Source organism: Phoxinus phoxinus (genome assembly GCF_949152265.1).
Source record: "Phoxinus phoxinus genome assembly, chromosome: 3".
Taxonomy (NCBI): domain Eukaryota; kingdom Metazoa; phylum Chordata; class Actinopteri; order Cypriniformes; family Leuciscidae; genus Phoxinus; species Phoxinus phoxinus.
In genome coordinates this window covers 12,613,718-12,630,369 of record NC_136878.1, presented here as the reverse complement: position 1 = coordinate 12,630,369, position 16,652 = coordinate 12,613,718, and the positions used below count along the sequence as shown (strand labels likewise).

Genomic DNA, 16,652 nt, shown 5'->3' with positions numbered 1-16,652 from the left:
AAATGTTTTTGTATTATAATATTGTTTTGAGCTAATATTGTTTTGATTTTTTTTAATATAAATTACATATATTAAAATAGAAAATAGTTATTTAAAATGTAATAATATTTCACAATATTACAGTTTTAACTGTATTTTTGATCTAATAAATGCAGCATTGGTGCACATTAGAGGCTTCTGTCAAAAAACACCCAAAAAAATCTTGCTGACCCCAACCTTCTGAAGAATATTTCTATCTTTTTCTTTCATTCATTAAATTTTGAAGTAAAAACACAGCATGTTGCATATTATTACATAATACAGGTCAATGTTTTTTTTTTTTAATTGTCAGCAGTGTGACAGTGGGCAGTTATGTAGTTTGACTTTGGCATGCTGGGAGATTCAATTTGTAAATATTTTCCTGCCAAACTTGTTGGTGTGACACATTTAATAGCCCTGGATGTCTCTGTTGTATGCAGATTTAATTTGTACAAAAAAAAACTTTATTATTTAACTGATGTAGAAGAGTGTTGCACTTTTACTGCAGTGGGTCTCTGAGGTTTAATCGTTAAGTCCAACACTGAATGCCTAATGAACTAGACTTCCTCTTTGTTGCCCTTCTCTTTCTCATTCTCTCCATGAAATTGTCCCTAGGTGATGGAGGTTACGCTCGCGACGCCAAGCTGAAGTCTCCCTCATCTCTGGCAGTTTCTCCTAATGGCTCCCTCTACATCGCTGACCTCGGGAATGTGCGTATTCGTCGGCTCACCGCTAACCATCCACAGCTCACTCCCGAGGGGGTGTTCGAGCTCACCTCGGTGGCGGATCAAGAGCTCTACCTGTTCAGTCCAAATGGTACTCACCTGTTCACCCGCAGCCTGGTAACCGGGGACTACTTACTTAACTTCACATATACCCTCGAGGGCCACCTGAGCAGCATAGCAAGCAGGGAGGGCACGATAGCGCAGTTGCGGCGGGATGCTAATGGCGTGCCCCTGTGGCTCGTAGCCCCGGGCGGCCAGGTTTACTGGCTAACCATCAGCAATGCTGGGATGCTGAAGCGCATCTCGGCTCTCGCGCACGACCTCGCACAGCTCAGTTACTACGGCAACACGGGGCTGCTCGCTACCATCAGCAATGAGAACGGCTGGACTACTGTCTACGAGTAAGTGATGCCCTTCTTTTACCCTCCTTTTGTCTATCTCTCTCTCATCAGGATAGTGCGCTGCATTGCTTGATTTATAGGTGCGCGCGATAGCACGATCTGTCTTCGTTTTCTTGTGTCATATCCTGTCGTAGGTTCCCTTAGAGTCTATTTCGGCTGCTGTCATGCCACACAGCCTCACTTGCACACTCTGGTAGTCTAAGGCCATTTTATCAGAAGGAATAGTGGCAAGTTTCTACTGTATATAAAACAATATTCTCCCAGCATAGATTAATCTTTACCTGCGCCTAATTTAATCACGCTTTATTAGAATTTATCAGAAGGAAAATAATCTAATAGTGTCTGATCGACAGTGTTACCTGAGATCGTTTGAAAGAGTGCAGTAGTTCGATTTCTCAAGCTGCGTGTTTTTCTGCTGCAATGAAAATCACTCAGCCTTAATCTATCCAATAAAGAAAAGAACTCTGTATCCTCTTCTGATTTCACTATGAAAGAGCCTGGGTACCTGTGAGTGTGTGTGTGCGTGTGTGTAAACTGTTTGCATGGGCATTTTCAGGGATTTGTGAGACTGAGCTGCAAGTTCTAATTTAGTGTGAAAATGTCAGGGGCTTCTTTTCCTCTCTCTCTTTCTCTCCTTTTTGTTTGATCAACTCTGTGACCTTTCACACACTGTGTTTACACACACACACATACACACACATACACGTTCTCATGCAGCTCATGGTGTAGTGTTGAGGCGGATCACATGACTGTGTTCGGTCTGTTGTGAGACACTGCCCCCTGCTGGCACTTACTAAACCATATTCAAACATTAAACTGACACCTTATGGTTCAGACTAGAAGTGCCGAAATCATAGTTTTGTTCATGTCCTGTTATGCACAGTATCCAAACGCCCAATTGTAAACAGCCTCTTTTTTTCTTTTTTGTGGTAACACTTTATGCTTACTTTTTGTTAACTTTTAGTCATTAGGTATCATAAACTAACAATAAACAACCATTTTAACAGCATTTATCAATCCTAATCATTTTTAAATATAATTATATAAAAAATGCTGCCCATTAAACTAAATGCATTAACTTATGGTTTATGAATTGAATTTTATTATGAAATAGTTGTAAATAATAATATCAGAAAGCAATATTTCTTGGGTGGTATTCTTTACAATTGCTATTCGCTAACATTAGTTAATGCACTAGGTATCGTGAGCAAACAATAAACAAATGTTAGCAGCATTTATTAATTCTGGTTGTTTTTCATTTATTTAAATACATTTCAAGTTATATTATAATTTTTCTTGTATAATGTATTTAAAACAGCAGAATGAAACAAAACACAAATACACAAAGTAAATAAATTAAATAAAGAACTATGTTATATTATAATTAAAAAGAAAAAAATTATCAGTATTTGTAGAAATTAACATTAACCTAGAATAATTAATAGAGTAAAAAGAACTGTCTGTCGTGATACCGTTAACTAAGTGGAACTAATGTTGATTAATTACATTTTATTCTACAGTGTTACCATTTTAGTTCATATGTTTATCAATTTTAAATGGGTTCATATGCAACTTTTTATTCTGACTAGATGCCTGTAGCTTATTCTCTAACACTGTGGAAGCTCATTTAAATGATGTTGCTACGTTCTGTTGTGCACACACTGAAGGATGGTGTGTTGACTTTGATCAGTTCCCTTCATCCAGAAGTAGTAAGTACTGAATATTTCAGAAACATACCTCAAAGCAGAATATGCGCCAACGTAGGTGTTCCAAACTCGTCAACAAGCGCCTCTGGTTCAGGGAATTTCTCAGATCTGATCTGCATGCAGTAATGACTTGCGTTAGAAAGTGCTCAGAAAAAGCTCAAAACCTAAAGCTGCCTTTCTAAACTTAATTTGGGGGAATTATAGGCAGTTTACCTTATGCAGTTGTTCATTTTGCCTCTATTCAAAGTGATTCAGTTACGAATGAGGAATACAACAGAAGTTATTCATTACTAACGGTACACATCAGAGTCCCAGAATTTCTCAGAAATGTTTAAGCTACAATACAGCTGTAAGGGAGACAGTAATGAGTAGTTTAAGATTTATTTATTTATTTATTAATTATTCTTGTTTTGATTTTTTAGAAAGAATAAGGGCATTAACCGTATTGAATGAATTGTTACATCAAAGCCAGCTTGTGATGTTTCTGGTCTATTAATTTGCCAGCTACCTGGGCGATCTGCAAACAGAAAATTGCAGGAATACAATCTCAGGCGTCATTAGTCAACTAAACGTGCAGAGTTATGCTAGGAATGAGGGACAGATGAGCCTTTCAAAAGCACTTCAACTGGCCCTCTACTTAGCTGGTGGTCCCCAAGTCATTTCAAGTTTGAGACCCCCACTTTAGAATTATTATTATTATTTATTTATTTTTTCTGAAGGTGCCAAGAGGCTCGGGTTGAGACGATCATTTCACCATAGAGGATAGTGAAATTTTGGGAAATTTTGAGAGGCTGCTCAATATGCAAGCATGCGAGTGTCTGGCAACCAGTGAAGCACGACGAAGGCGTTCAAATGATCGATTCTAACGTTCAAATGTGCCTGTGATGCCCAAAAATGCGGTCAGGTAGGCAGCTTATTAAGTTTTGACACATAGCCGTATTAGTTGTGCTTGCTAAGGTGAACATCACTATTACTGTTGGCTCCTACTGCTCAGAACACCATAGCAACCGCATAGCAACGACCTGTACATATAGAAATCTGAAAACGTAGAAATAAAAGTTTTAGAATAAGATTTCAGAAGAGTTTTAATGAGAATACAGTAGCATAAACCGTGTGGATTAGGTGCTTATGCCTGCACAGTCAATCCATTTAGTCCTTTTTCAATTCAGGTTTATTTGTATAGCGCTTTTTGCAATACACAATGTTCCAGAGCAGCTTTACAGAAAATAGAAAACTAAAGGAGATAAAAGGAAAGGGAAAATAGTGGCTTACAACCCCCCAGTGAGGAAAGGAAAGGAAAGGAAATCTCCCTAAGATGTTGAAGTAGATGAGGAAGAAACCTGCATCTCAAGCAGACTCAACATTTTGAGTACAGGAGAACACGGCGGCCGATGTCTCTTGATCTAAACCGCAGGCATTTGAAAGCTCAAATGAAAGCTTTTATTCTTTTACATCAAGTGTGGGTGGCAAGACACAAGTATATGGTTTAATTTGGCATTGACAAGACATAAATAAAACAGGGACAAAGAAGATGAAGAAGCTTGAGTTGTTTAGTTCTAAATACGGATTTAGAAATGGAGAAAGAGAAATGAAACATGTCATAAGTGCTTCACCCCCTCATAATATCACATGAGTGACACGACCGTCCATGATCCACCACACGGATTCAAATGTCAAGTCGTCTGTTCCTCTATGGTGCATCGGCGGATTTTAACATTCACCTTTATAATGTATCTTACACCCACACTTTGTTTTTCTGTCTTTTCAGGGACTTCACATTGACTTTTATCCTGAGATAATGATGCTTTCTATTCTATAACCTTTTTGTAATTGTCATTTAGACATTTAGTTTATTTAATACGCTCTTTAAGCTGCTGCGTTTATAGATGAGTTAAATTTTTACTTTCTTAAAATGTAGACAAACTGAAAAAAAGTCAATCAAGGGAAACTACGGTTGAATAAAACTGTCCTTTGTGCTTGGCACAGTGTTCATGAGTTCCCTAATCCCTGCGTATAATGAAGGTAAACAGATTTGGCTTGCTGTCAAAGACAAGACTGCAGCTTGAGACTCGACTAAAGCTCTTAATAACCCCTGGACTACTTAATAATGAGGTTAGTAATGAATGAATAGAAGCAGAGGTGGAGTTCAGGGGTGGTGGGATGCTGAGGAATTGTCACAGCAGTGAGATCATCAAAAATGATCTTTAATGTTTTAAAAATACTAACTCTAATTTTTTTTTTTTAAAGTAACCAGACAAAATAAAAGGACAAATACACATTTTTAAAAAGTACCATTTATGCATACAAGTCAGAACATTGGTGTATTAATATTGGAACTTCTGAAGTGTTAAGTTACACAGCCAAAACAACCATTTATTGGAATTATGAGATTAATTAAGACGACCACCACATTTACATGTCAGTGACACATGTTTTTTGTTTTTGTGGTAACACTTTAGGGTCCAATTGTCACTATTAACTAGTTGCTTATTAGCATGCATATTACTAGGATATTGGCTGTTTATTATTCTGCAAGACCATATTCTACATATTCTAACCAGTAATAAGGAGTTTGAGGCAAATGTTGTAGTTAATAATGAGAATTGGACCCTAATCTGAAGTGTGACCATTTTTGTTTCAAAACTGTCACAGCAAGGTAACGAGGAACAAGCTGAATTGACACTTTATCCTTTAAAAAACAGATATTCCAATTTTTGTTTAACTAACAATGAAAACATCCTTCTGGATGTCACACTTTAGGAAAGTGTGACTGAAGTTTATTTTTAACAAGGTCCCTGATCATTGAAGTTCCACCTTCACAGTTCAGCACATTTCAGTGGATTGTTTTATGATCCTGTCACAATGTAATTCAGTCTTTGCAAAGAGGCCGTTATTGAAGAATGCAGCCGCATGAACTATATTGGACCCAATAGCAAACCCAGGCCGTATGTAAGTGAAGCAAAGCGTTTCTCATTTCACATGCGAAGAGGGCGTTTACACAGAGGTCTTAAAGGCACGGCAGCAAAAAACAACCTGTTTACTGCTGTTGTTAAGGTCAGGGAGTGGATGGAAAATTGTCATGAACAGCTAAATTATGGCACACGAAGCCTTGACAACTGTTTCAAATGTCGTCGGGGGAAAATAAAATGAAAAAATGCATATGACCTCTTTAAACTCTCTTACATACACATGCATTTACACTCACTAATTTAAACTTTAATACAGTCTTTCTCTCTCTCTCACACACACACACACACACTCAGACTAACAGAATGTGTGTTCATGAGCAGGTATAACTCTGACGGACACCTCATCAACATGACCTTGCCGACTGGAGAGGTCAGTAGTTTCCATGGAAACATGGAGAAAGCTGTCAGAGTGGAAGCCACTGCCTCGAACAGAGAAAACTTTATTATAATTACAAACCACTCTGCGGATAACACCATCTACACACTTAGACAAGGTGAGAGAGTGTATGTGTGTGTGTGAATCTGCAAATTATTTTTTGTGATTATGTCAAACACAATGGCCCCAAAAAGTATTTGAACACTTCAGACACATTTAAAGGGATAGTTCACCCAAAATGGAAATTCTGACATCATTTCATGTAATAAATGTAATGCTTCTAAATCTTTTATTGCTCTTTCTCTCTGTCCAGCTCACTCTGTTAGTGTGTACGGTGTTCGAGATGACGGCTCTCTATGGGTGACATATGCCAGCGGGATGGACGTTACTCTCAGTACTGAACCAACCGTGTCATCGGGGTTGTTGCCAGGGGCATCGGCAGGCCTCGTCCATCCCACAGTCGGAAGGTGCAACATCACGTTGCCAGGGGAACCAGCTCACAGCCTGATAGAATGGAGACAAAGACGTGAACAGGCCAAAGGGAATTTCACAGCATATGAACGAAGACTGAGGGTAATAATGTGTTTTCTGACTAGGGTGACCGGGGTATAGCATGTTATGTGCAATGTGATTTTCCAAGATGTCTGCCACACAAAGACCTTATTCACAGCACACTGTAAAACAAATGTATGATCAATAAGTTATGACAACATATGTTTTTATATTGTTTTAACTCAATATACAGTAAGTTAAGCAATTTTTACCTTTATTTAAGTTATAAAAGATTCAACTCATTTTTAAGTCTGTGATTTAAGTTAAAATGACTTGAATATTCATATTGATTGTACTTACAAATTTAAGGCAACAACTTTTTTTTACAGTGCAGCGCCATCTTTGGTTTTTAACAGGAATGAAAGCGAGGATGTGAGGGATAGATATACAATCTTCAGCGAGTTGAATTGTTATTTAATGCATTTTTTGATTGTTCTGCTGAAGAAACACTGTAAAAATATCTTCCTGAGGAATTTCAGTAGAGAACAAAACCCAGACAATGTGAGCTGTGGAAATTTATAAGTAATCTAGGATTTTTCTACAGCTTTTTACGGCAGATGCCATTGAAAAAACAACAACGGTAAGTCTGTCTCTCACAGCCTCTGTCACGAACCACACACGGGAAGCAGGGGTTAGATCCATTTGCAGTATTTATTAGGGGTATCCGTACTCGTAAACAGTCCAGGCAGGGGTCAAAACCAGAGAAGCAATCCAAAAACATAAAACAATACAAAACGGGCAACAAAGCAGAACTCAGAAGTGGTGTGATATATAACAAGGACTCCGTGACACATACTAAAACAGACAGGGTTATATACACAGGGAAATGACAATGCTAATGGGGAATTGGCTGAGTGCAATGATTAGTGACAAGGGACAGCTGAGTGCAATGAAGAACAAGGATCGTGGGGAATGTAGTTCAGAATGTGACAAACACCGTGGGGAAGGAGGACATCTAGTGGTGACCCAGGGAACTCAAACCAGACACTGTGACATAACCCTCCTCCTACGGAGCGGCTACCAGACGCTCCAAGACATAACAGACAAAACAAAAGTCCAGGCGGGAGGTGAAATGGTGGAGGATCAGGGGGCGGGACGGGGGGCCAGGTCCATGGAGGGGAACATGAACAAGGGGTGACGACTTAGCCGGCAGCCACGGCGAAACCGGCAGTCCATCGGGAGACCAGGGGGGAGACGACAGTCCATCGGGAGGCCAGGGCGGAGACGACAGTCCATCGGGAGGCCAGGGCGGAGACGACAGTCCATCGGGCGGCCAGGGCGGAGACGACAGTCCATCGGGCGGCCAGGGCGGAGACGACAGTCCATCGGGCGGCCAGGGCGGAGACGACAGTCCATCGGGCGGCCAGGGCGGAGACGACAGTCCATCGGGCGGCCAGGGCGGAGACGACAGTCCATCGGGCGGCCAGGGCGGAGACGACAGTCCATCGGGCGGCCAGGGCGGAGACGACAGTCCATCGGGCGGCCAGGGCGGAGACGACAGTCCATCGGGCGGCCAGGGCGGAGACGACAGTCCATCGGGCGGCCAGGGCGGAGACGACAGTCCATCTGGCGGCCAGGGCGGAGACGACAGTCCATCTGGCGGCCAGGGCGGAGAAGACCCCTCGGGCGGCCACGGCGGTGAAGACCCCTCGGGCGGCCACGGCGGTGAAGCCACCGGCTCAGGAACTGCAACAGACACCACCGGCTCAGGAACTGCAACAGACACCACCGGCTCAGGAACTGCAACAGACACCACCGGCTCAGGAACTGCAACAGACATCCCCGGCTCAGGAACTGCAACAGACACCCCCGGCTCAGGAACTGCAACAGACACCACCGGCTCAGGAACTGCAACAGACGCCACCGGCTCAGGAACTGCAACAGACGCCACCGGCTCAGGAACTACAACCGACGCCACCGGCTCAGGAACTGCAACAGACACCACCGGCTCAGGAACTGCAACCGACGCCACCGGCTCAGGAACTGCAACAGACGCCACCGTCTCAGGAACTGCAACAGACGCCACCGTCTCAGGAACTGCAACAGACGCCACCGGCTCAGGAACTGCAACAGACGCCACCGGCTCGGGAACTGGCTTGACGTAAAGCTCAGGCTCGGCAGACGTGACGTGAAATCCAGGCTCGGCAGACGTGTGTCCCCTCCATGCATGCAGTACTGCCAATGTATAGAAAAGGAAAACAGCCCTCTTGGCCATGGCAGGACTTACGGGAACAGCGTCTGGCACAGGAACCGTCTCTGCATCGGCAGACGTGACGTGGACAGTCTCTGGAACGACAGACGTGACGTGGACAGTCTCTGGAACGGCAGACGTGACGTGGACAGTCTCTGGAATGGCAGACATCCTGTGCCTCCTCCACGCATGCAGTACCGCCACCGCATAAAAGAGGAAGACCGCTCTCTTGGCCGTGGCAGGACTGATGGTGGGCTGCTCGGAGGGGACGGCCTCCGGGACGACGGCGGGCAGCTCGGAGGGGACGGCCTCCGGGACGACGGCGGGCTGCTCGGAGGGGACGGCCTCCGGGACGACGGCGGGCTGCTCGGAGGGGACGGCCTCCGGGACGACGGCGGGCTGCTCGGAGGGGACGGCCTCCGGGACGACGGCGGGCTGCTCGGAGGGGACGGCCTCCGGGACGACGGCGGGCTGCTCGGAGGGGACGGCCTCCGGGACGACGGTGGGCTGCTCGGAGGGGGCGGCCTCCGGGACAACAGCGGGCTGCTCGGAGGGGGCGGCCTCCGGGACGACAGCGGGCTGCTCGGAGGGGACGGCCTCCGGGACGACAGCGGGCTGCTTGGAGGGGACGGCCTCCGGGACGACAGCGGGCTGCTTGGAGGGGACGGCCTCCGGGACGACAGCGGGCTGCACCGGCACGGCCACTGGGACGACAGCGATCTGCCCAGGGACGGTCTCCGGGTCATTAAGGAGGCAGGAAGTCTTCCTCCTCCTCCGTGTTCGATGGCGAGGAGTAGGCTCCAGGCGGGACAGGAACAACGGTGAAGGGAGCTCTGGGTTGAGCATCACCGGCCCAGGGTGGAAGAGAGACTGAGGCGAAGAGTGGTGCTGGAAGTCGCCTCTAGTACCTCCTCCCCTGCGGCCTCCACGGGTCCCAGAAAACTTGGCCAGGCGGGTTCCTTCAAAAGATTTCTGTCTGACTGAAGGAGGCTCAGGGGATTTGGTCGCCATGATTTCCTCCGTTTGATGGGCCCATAGCGCAAAACATTGAAAAATGTTCATCCGCGGTGGAACCTCCTTCGAACTTCCCCTCTTGATGGCTGGGGAAGAGCCACGAAAACCCTTACCGCTGGATCTATTCATGACGGAGTCCTTCTGTCACGAACCACACACGGGAAGCAGGGGTTAGATCCATTTGCAGTATTTATTAGGGGTATCCGTACTCGTAAACAGTCCAGGCAGGGGTCAAAACCAGAGAAGCAATCCAAAAACATAAAACAATACAAAACGGGCAACAAAGCAGAACTCAGAAGTGGTGTGATATATAACAAGGACTCCGTGACACATACTAAAACAGACAGGGTTATATACACAGGGAAATGACAATGCTAATGGGGAATTGGCTGAGTGCAATGATTAGTGACAAGGGACAGCTGAGTGCAATGAAGAACAAGGATCGTGGGGAATGTAGTTCAGAATGTGACAAACACCGTGGGGAAGGAGGACATCTAGTGGTGACCCAGGGAACTCAAACCAGACACTGTGACAGCCTCGCTTTCACACCTGTCATGGTGCTGCTCTGAATAAGTCTATTGTGAGGTGATTATTGACTGAGATAGTAAAGTTACAAATCTTTGGTAATTTAGGATTGCTCAAACACGTAAAATGCAATAATTATCTTGTGTTCACCTTTGTGCTGAACAGTTCAGTTTATAACATACTACTATCAGGTATTTTTAGCTAATGTTAACAGTAGTACTTATTGCATAATTAGTTTCACGTGAAGCTGTCACGGCAAATGCAGCAATCATCATTGAGGTCAAGTCAGTGAAATTGCTTACTAAATGGAACTAAAAAAGATCCTGCTTCTGTTATTCATCCACTTCCAAAGAGTTGCATTTTTTAATTTAATTTCAATTAATTTATTCCAGCTTTGGAATTGAACCTGGGTCGTTCTAAATCAAATAAATCAAATACTAATCTTGCTTCTCACAATGCATATTTCTAATAATAGTGCAACAGTTAGCTTTAATTAACATCATTGTGCGTTAAGCTTAAATTGCATGATTTTATTTGATGCCCTATATTAAAGCAAGCTTTATTTATTTATTTCACATGTTCATTGTCTTCCTAAAAGGTGGGAGGAAACTCTGACAGAAGTAAAACACTGGGTATTGATTTTGTTAGTGATTTGACATGTGTTATTGAAATGTAAGCTTGGAAAACAGTTTTGTCTTTCGGTCTTTCCTCATTCCAGTAATCTACATAGAATCTGTACTTACCTGCCTACTAATACAGTAGCTGCCCAGGACATTACAAAGATGGCCGCAGAGTTAACTGACTTTCCTTAACTAGGGACTTTAGTGTGGTAAAAATGGAAGAAACCGACTACATTACACACCTGCTCTCTCTAATGTACTCTCTATATACCATATAACAGAAACTGCACAGTTTTTTTACCCCGCATTTCACTGTTCCAACTTCCTCTTAGAATAAACTCCATAAATCTTTCTCTTCTCTATTTTATGCTCTCTGATATTCACTCTTTCACTGTCCACTTTCACTTCTTGGTTGCAGTTTTAGTGTGATTTAAAGGCACTACAAATTAAAATTGCAAATGCTAATTAATAGAAGTTAACAGAAAATGTCATAGTAAATCTCATTTTTAGTATATTTACTATAAGATTTTTTTATGTTTTTTTAAAAGAAGTGTCTTATGCTCACCAAGTGTGCATTTATTTGATAAAAAAAAAAGTAAGGTACAGCGGGGTAAAAGGCTCCTTTGATTTTATTTTCCTAAACCACTAGATGGCACAAGAACCTGCCGCAGCCCTTTCCAAAACATCCGCTTTTCAAAATGCACGTGGACATTTGGCTGATCCTTGGTCTGATTCCCTGATTGCGGGCAGCAGCGCAAAGTTGATTCTGTGCTAATTTGATCTAATATTTTATATATTTTTTAAATGTTGTAGATTTAAGTAGCAAATGAGAATTGCTAAAAGTATTGGATATATTTTGAGACAAAGGTCTTAATGATTTTCTGTTTTGTTCAAGCTACTTAAAGGATACTTCACCGATTAGTATTAAGCTTTGTATCAGTAGAAAACCTGTAGTATTTTCGAATTGCCATGCTCCCCCCCCCCTCCCCCCTCATGTCCCCCTGAGACGAGAGATTTATGTATTTTTTGTCTAGAAAAAAATCTTCCGATGACGCAAAAATCGTAATTTTGCTCATCTGAATATTTCCTGGCCAGAGGCTGAAAACTACAGCCAGTAGTAGGAGCTAGTTCCACATTTTCAACCTGCCCATAGTGGGTGGGATCTCACTGGAGAATGTACAAATAGTGTCAGCCATCTTTTTTTTTAAGCCAAGCTAACAGGCTCTTGCTCTGTGGAGAAAGCTGAGTTGTAGGGGTGACCATACGTCCTCTTTTTCCCGGACATGTCCGGCCGGGACTGCCTGGGCTCTTCCTCACGACCGCCAAGCAGTTCTCGCTCCTCCGGCCACCTCCCGCTCCCCCACCATCCGCAACTGTTGGGGTGAAAGGCACAATAATTAACATGATAATAAATAGATGGTTGACTTTTCCAGTTTCCATTTTAATGACCGTATATGTATTATTGAACACAAATTAATTCTTTAATTTATCAAAATTAACAGAAAATCGTACAAATTTTGCTAAAGTGATTGTTTTGAACAAGTATAACTTAGACATTATTAAAAACATATTAGTTTAGCTAAAGTATTTGTATCAATGCTTTGTGCCTTTTGCCCCATGCTGGTTTTGCCCTGTGTGTGGGGTAAAAGGCCCACCTTGTTACCTCTTATATTTATAAGAATTTTAAACAAAATAACCCACTTTTTTGTGTTTATTTTCACACAAAATCTATTCAATATTTCTGCAATCACACTATGGAAGTAGTGAAAAGCAAATTTTTCTTAAAGTGAGCCTTTAGCCCCGTTGTACCCTAATATTGTAAAATATTGTTACAATTTAAAATAACTTTTTTTTTTTTAACTATAACTTTAAAATGTAATGTATTCCTGTGATGGAAAAAAAAATTCAGCAGCCATTACTCCAGTCTTCACTATCACATGATCCTTCAGAAATATCCTGATTTATTGCTTAAAGGAATAGTTCACCCCAAAATGAAGGTCCAAAAAACGCATCCATCAATAAACCAATGGATTTTTAGGAGAAAAATATAAATTTTTAAAACTTTATAAACTATAATCACTGGCTTCCAGCAACAGCTGTACATATGTTCACGAGAGATTTCCGGTGGAAGGTTGGCCTCTGACCTGACGATATATTTTTTTCAATTAAATTTTTTTATTTAGAGCAGTTATAAGGTCAAATTAAATCTGTAAACAAATGTCTTAAACATCTTTAATTAATTGCATGTATTGATGCCGATAGCACTATTAATAATACATTTGAAAAGTAGGTTTATTTTAGAGAAAGGCACAAGAAGAATAGGCCACTTTCTCACTGTCACTCATTCGGTGACAGAAAAAGAGACAATGAGCTGCCAGTACAGAGCGCATCTTGAACCTGACCCGAGATTTTTTCAATCTGACTCAGTGGACAGTGCTTCATTCCATTCGAAGTCATGTGGATGATTCCAAGTTGGGAATTCTTACTACAGTACTTGCTGAATGGAAGGCAGCATAAGTAGTCTGCCACTGTGCAGTATTATTAGGTCCAAACAGAATTGCATTTTACTTTGGATTTCCAAATATGATATAACCATATTTTGCTTGTGTTTGTAATTTGGTTTATTCTAATTATGCTCACAGAATTACTCTGGTCACAAGGGGCATGTATGTTAGTACAATTAATTGTAAAACTCAGGACCAGCTCAGCGAGCGGTCTGTTTTCTTTACTCAACTCTTCTCATTGCAAGGTTTTATAATGATACAGGGATCACTGAATTAATGTTATTGGCCTAATTTCACCCTGCATGCGTTATTTGCGGTGTTCCCATTTACTTTTAAGATATTTTTTACTGAATATTGCATGCAAGGTCTCAGTTGGATGTTTTCCCCATTTGCCTAATTTCCAATTTGTTAGTGGACGCCACACCTCGCTGCCGTAAAGGGCAGCCGGCTCAATTACTGATTCTAATATATTCAGCCAAATTCTAACAGGCATCTACAGGACATTATCTTTTTATGGGAGCAAAATTTTCTTGAAGGTCCAGACTCTGCGGTAGCCCCTTACAGTGGTAGACGGGCAAACCAAATCCTCTCCAAAGGGCTGGGAATTGATCTAGGAATCACAAAGTGAAATCAGGAGCTTCAAACTGGTCCAGACTCATTGTCAATTCATTGACGTATATGCTGAATAATGTTGGCCATAACTGCAACCCTGTCTTCCTCTCTGCCCCTGAGAAAGAAATGTTCTTCTTTTATTGCCAATTTTATTGCACACATGTTTCTGTGTACTCTGATGTAATAAGATCATAAGTTGTACCTTGTTTCTCACCCCCTTCTCTCGCTCAGGCTCACAACAGGAATGTGTTGTCTATAGACTATAGTCAAGAGAGTCGGGTTGGGAAGATCTATGATGACCATCGCAAGTTCACTCTGCGCGTTCAGTACGATGACAAGGGCAGGCCTGTGCTCTGGACCCCCAGTAAATACAATCAAGTGCGAGTGTCGTACTCGAGCGAAGGTCTGGTCACCAGCATACAGAGAGGCAACTGGACCGAGCGTAGGGACTATGATAACGGACGCATCATCACACGGACCTGGGCCAATGGGAAGATCTGGAGCTACACTTTTCTGGAAAAGGTATGTACTGTATGTGTGTGAAAGATGGGGCTATGCCTGTGTGAATCTAAAAAAAAAACTGCCCAGGTTGTATTTGACCCCAAAATGAGAGGAAAGAACTTGTTTTATTTTGTTTTTAATTATTACTTTTTATTTTTTACTAATTGTTATTGATAACTTTTAATATTTTTTTATTTAAAAACAAAGCCTAACATTATTTTTATGACAAGAGCCCAACCATAATGCAAAATATCTCATTATCTTTACTATAATAATAAAAAGTAAATACATTTATTTAAATGTATAAAATGTATTTGTAAATAGTTTTTAACAAGTACCGGTATTTATTTATTTTAGTATATTTATTTTTTATTCTTTTTTTTTCCAGATTTGTTTTTTAATTTATTAAATTTTTAATGCACAGAAAAATACTAACCATTGAGAATAATGGGAATGAAAATTTCAGAATTTCTGGATATAAGAATTTGGGATTTTTTTATCAAAATAAAATGTTATTTTCTTTATTTTCTTTTTTTATTAGGGGGTCAAATGCAACATGTTCAAGAGATTCTGATACTGTACATGTTTAAGTCTCTCTCTGTCTTCTATTTCTTTCTGGTTCTTCTCCTTCTCAGTCTGTCCAGCTGTTGTTACACAGTCAGCGGCGCTATACATTCGAGTACGATCAGACAGACTGTCTGCTGTCAGTCACCCTCCCCAGCATGGTGAGACACAGCCTGCAGACCTCTCTATCTGTGGGCTACTACCGAAACACCTACACCCCACCCGACTCACCCACCTCCTGCTTCACGCAAGACTACGCCCACGATGGGCGCCTGCTCCAGAGCCTGTACCTGGGCACAGGCAGGCATGTAATCTATAAATACAGCCGAGTGGCCCGGCTGGCTGAGATCCTCTATGATTCAACACTTATTACCTTCACCTACGACGAGGCAACAGGTGCTGTTAAAACCATCCACCTGATGCATGAAGGATTCGTTTGCACAATCCGCTACAGACAGACAGGTAAGAGCAGCACAAAAACAATGTTATCGGACAGACACATTGACAGTAGGGCTGATCGGTGTGACCAAAATCGTATATCACAGTATGAGTAATTTTACATTATGGTATATATATATATATATATATTTATTTTTTTGTGTATCAAAAACAAACACGAGTGTAGTCCAATTCCCAAACAATTGACTCCTTTAAATCAATTATTTTTAGTGACTCAACAACACTTTCAGTGCTTTCAGTGTAGTTTGATTCCCGAACAAATGATTAATATTAGTTAGAGTCTGGTTGTTTAGTTGTGATTAAAATTATCTGATCATATGGTTAATGGAATTACAATTTTTCCCCAAAATATTTCTTTCTTAAAATAAACATTAAAGAGTTAAATTATTTATGATTCCAATTCCTTTTCATGCTTTAATTATGTTTGCTGTAAATTCACCATAAAGTGGTTTCTTTTTTAATAACCATGTGGTGCCCTTTTTGATTACTCCTAATTAATTATATACAAAATGACACATACTGTACTCTATTAGCCATGCAAATATATCTACCGTAGTATAAGTGGCATATCTGCCATCACATTTTATGTGTTGTCATACCATACCAATCAGCCGTAATTTAAAGAAAGCCAGGTAATACGATTTTCCATACATTTATCAAGTTTTTCTGTAGTCAGTAACCAGGTGAAATGCTTACTTCAATTAGCAAAGAGACAGGTATCACCATGGCATCTTTGCTCAAATAAACAAGTGAAGTGATAATCCCGTGAGACAGAGAGACAAGTAAGATGTGTGAGCATTTGGACAGGTAAACAGGTTGTACTCTTGCACCAATAAACATACAGGCTGACATTTAATCTTCCTTTTGTCACTTCGCTTTCACTCCCCTCCTGCTTGGCTGGTCTAAAAGCTCTTT

The 16,652-nt window shown here is 41.6% G+C and overlaps 2 protein-coding genes across 3 annotated transcripts in view; both read left to right on the top strand.

The window, feature by feature from the left end:
- tenm1 (teneurin transmembrane protein 1) overlaps window positions 1-16,652 on the top strand; it is a 160,116-nt gene that overhangs the window by 136,840 nt on the left and 6,624 nt on the right. For both annotated transcript variants that reach the window (XM_079607920.1, XM_079607919.1), the window contains 5 exons: window positions 634-1,144; window positions 6,141-6,313; window positions 6,509-6,768; window positions 14,445-14,735; window positions 15,350-15,740. In XM_079607920.1, coding sequence (XP_079464046.1) covers window positions 634-1,144; window positions 6,141-6,313; window positions 6,509-6,768; window positions 14,445-14,735; window positions 15,350-15,740 — 1,626 coding nt within the window. The remainder of the gene's footprint in view (window positions 1-633; window positions 1,145-6,140; window positions 6,314-6,508; window positions 6,769-14,444; window positions 14,736-15,349; window positions 15,741-16,652) is intronic.
- On the top strand, window positions 7,435-10,457 carry LOC306995934 (uncharacterized protein). Its single transcript, XM_079607927.1, has 2 exons — window positions 7,435-9,440; window positions 9,550-10,457. Exons 1-2 carry the CDS (start codon window positions 8,915-8,917, stop codon window positions 9,810-9,812), a joined length of 789 nt encoding a protein of 262 aa, XP_079464053.1. The 5' UTR covers window positions 7,435-8,914; the 3' UTR covers window positions 9,813-10,457.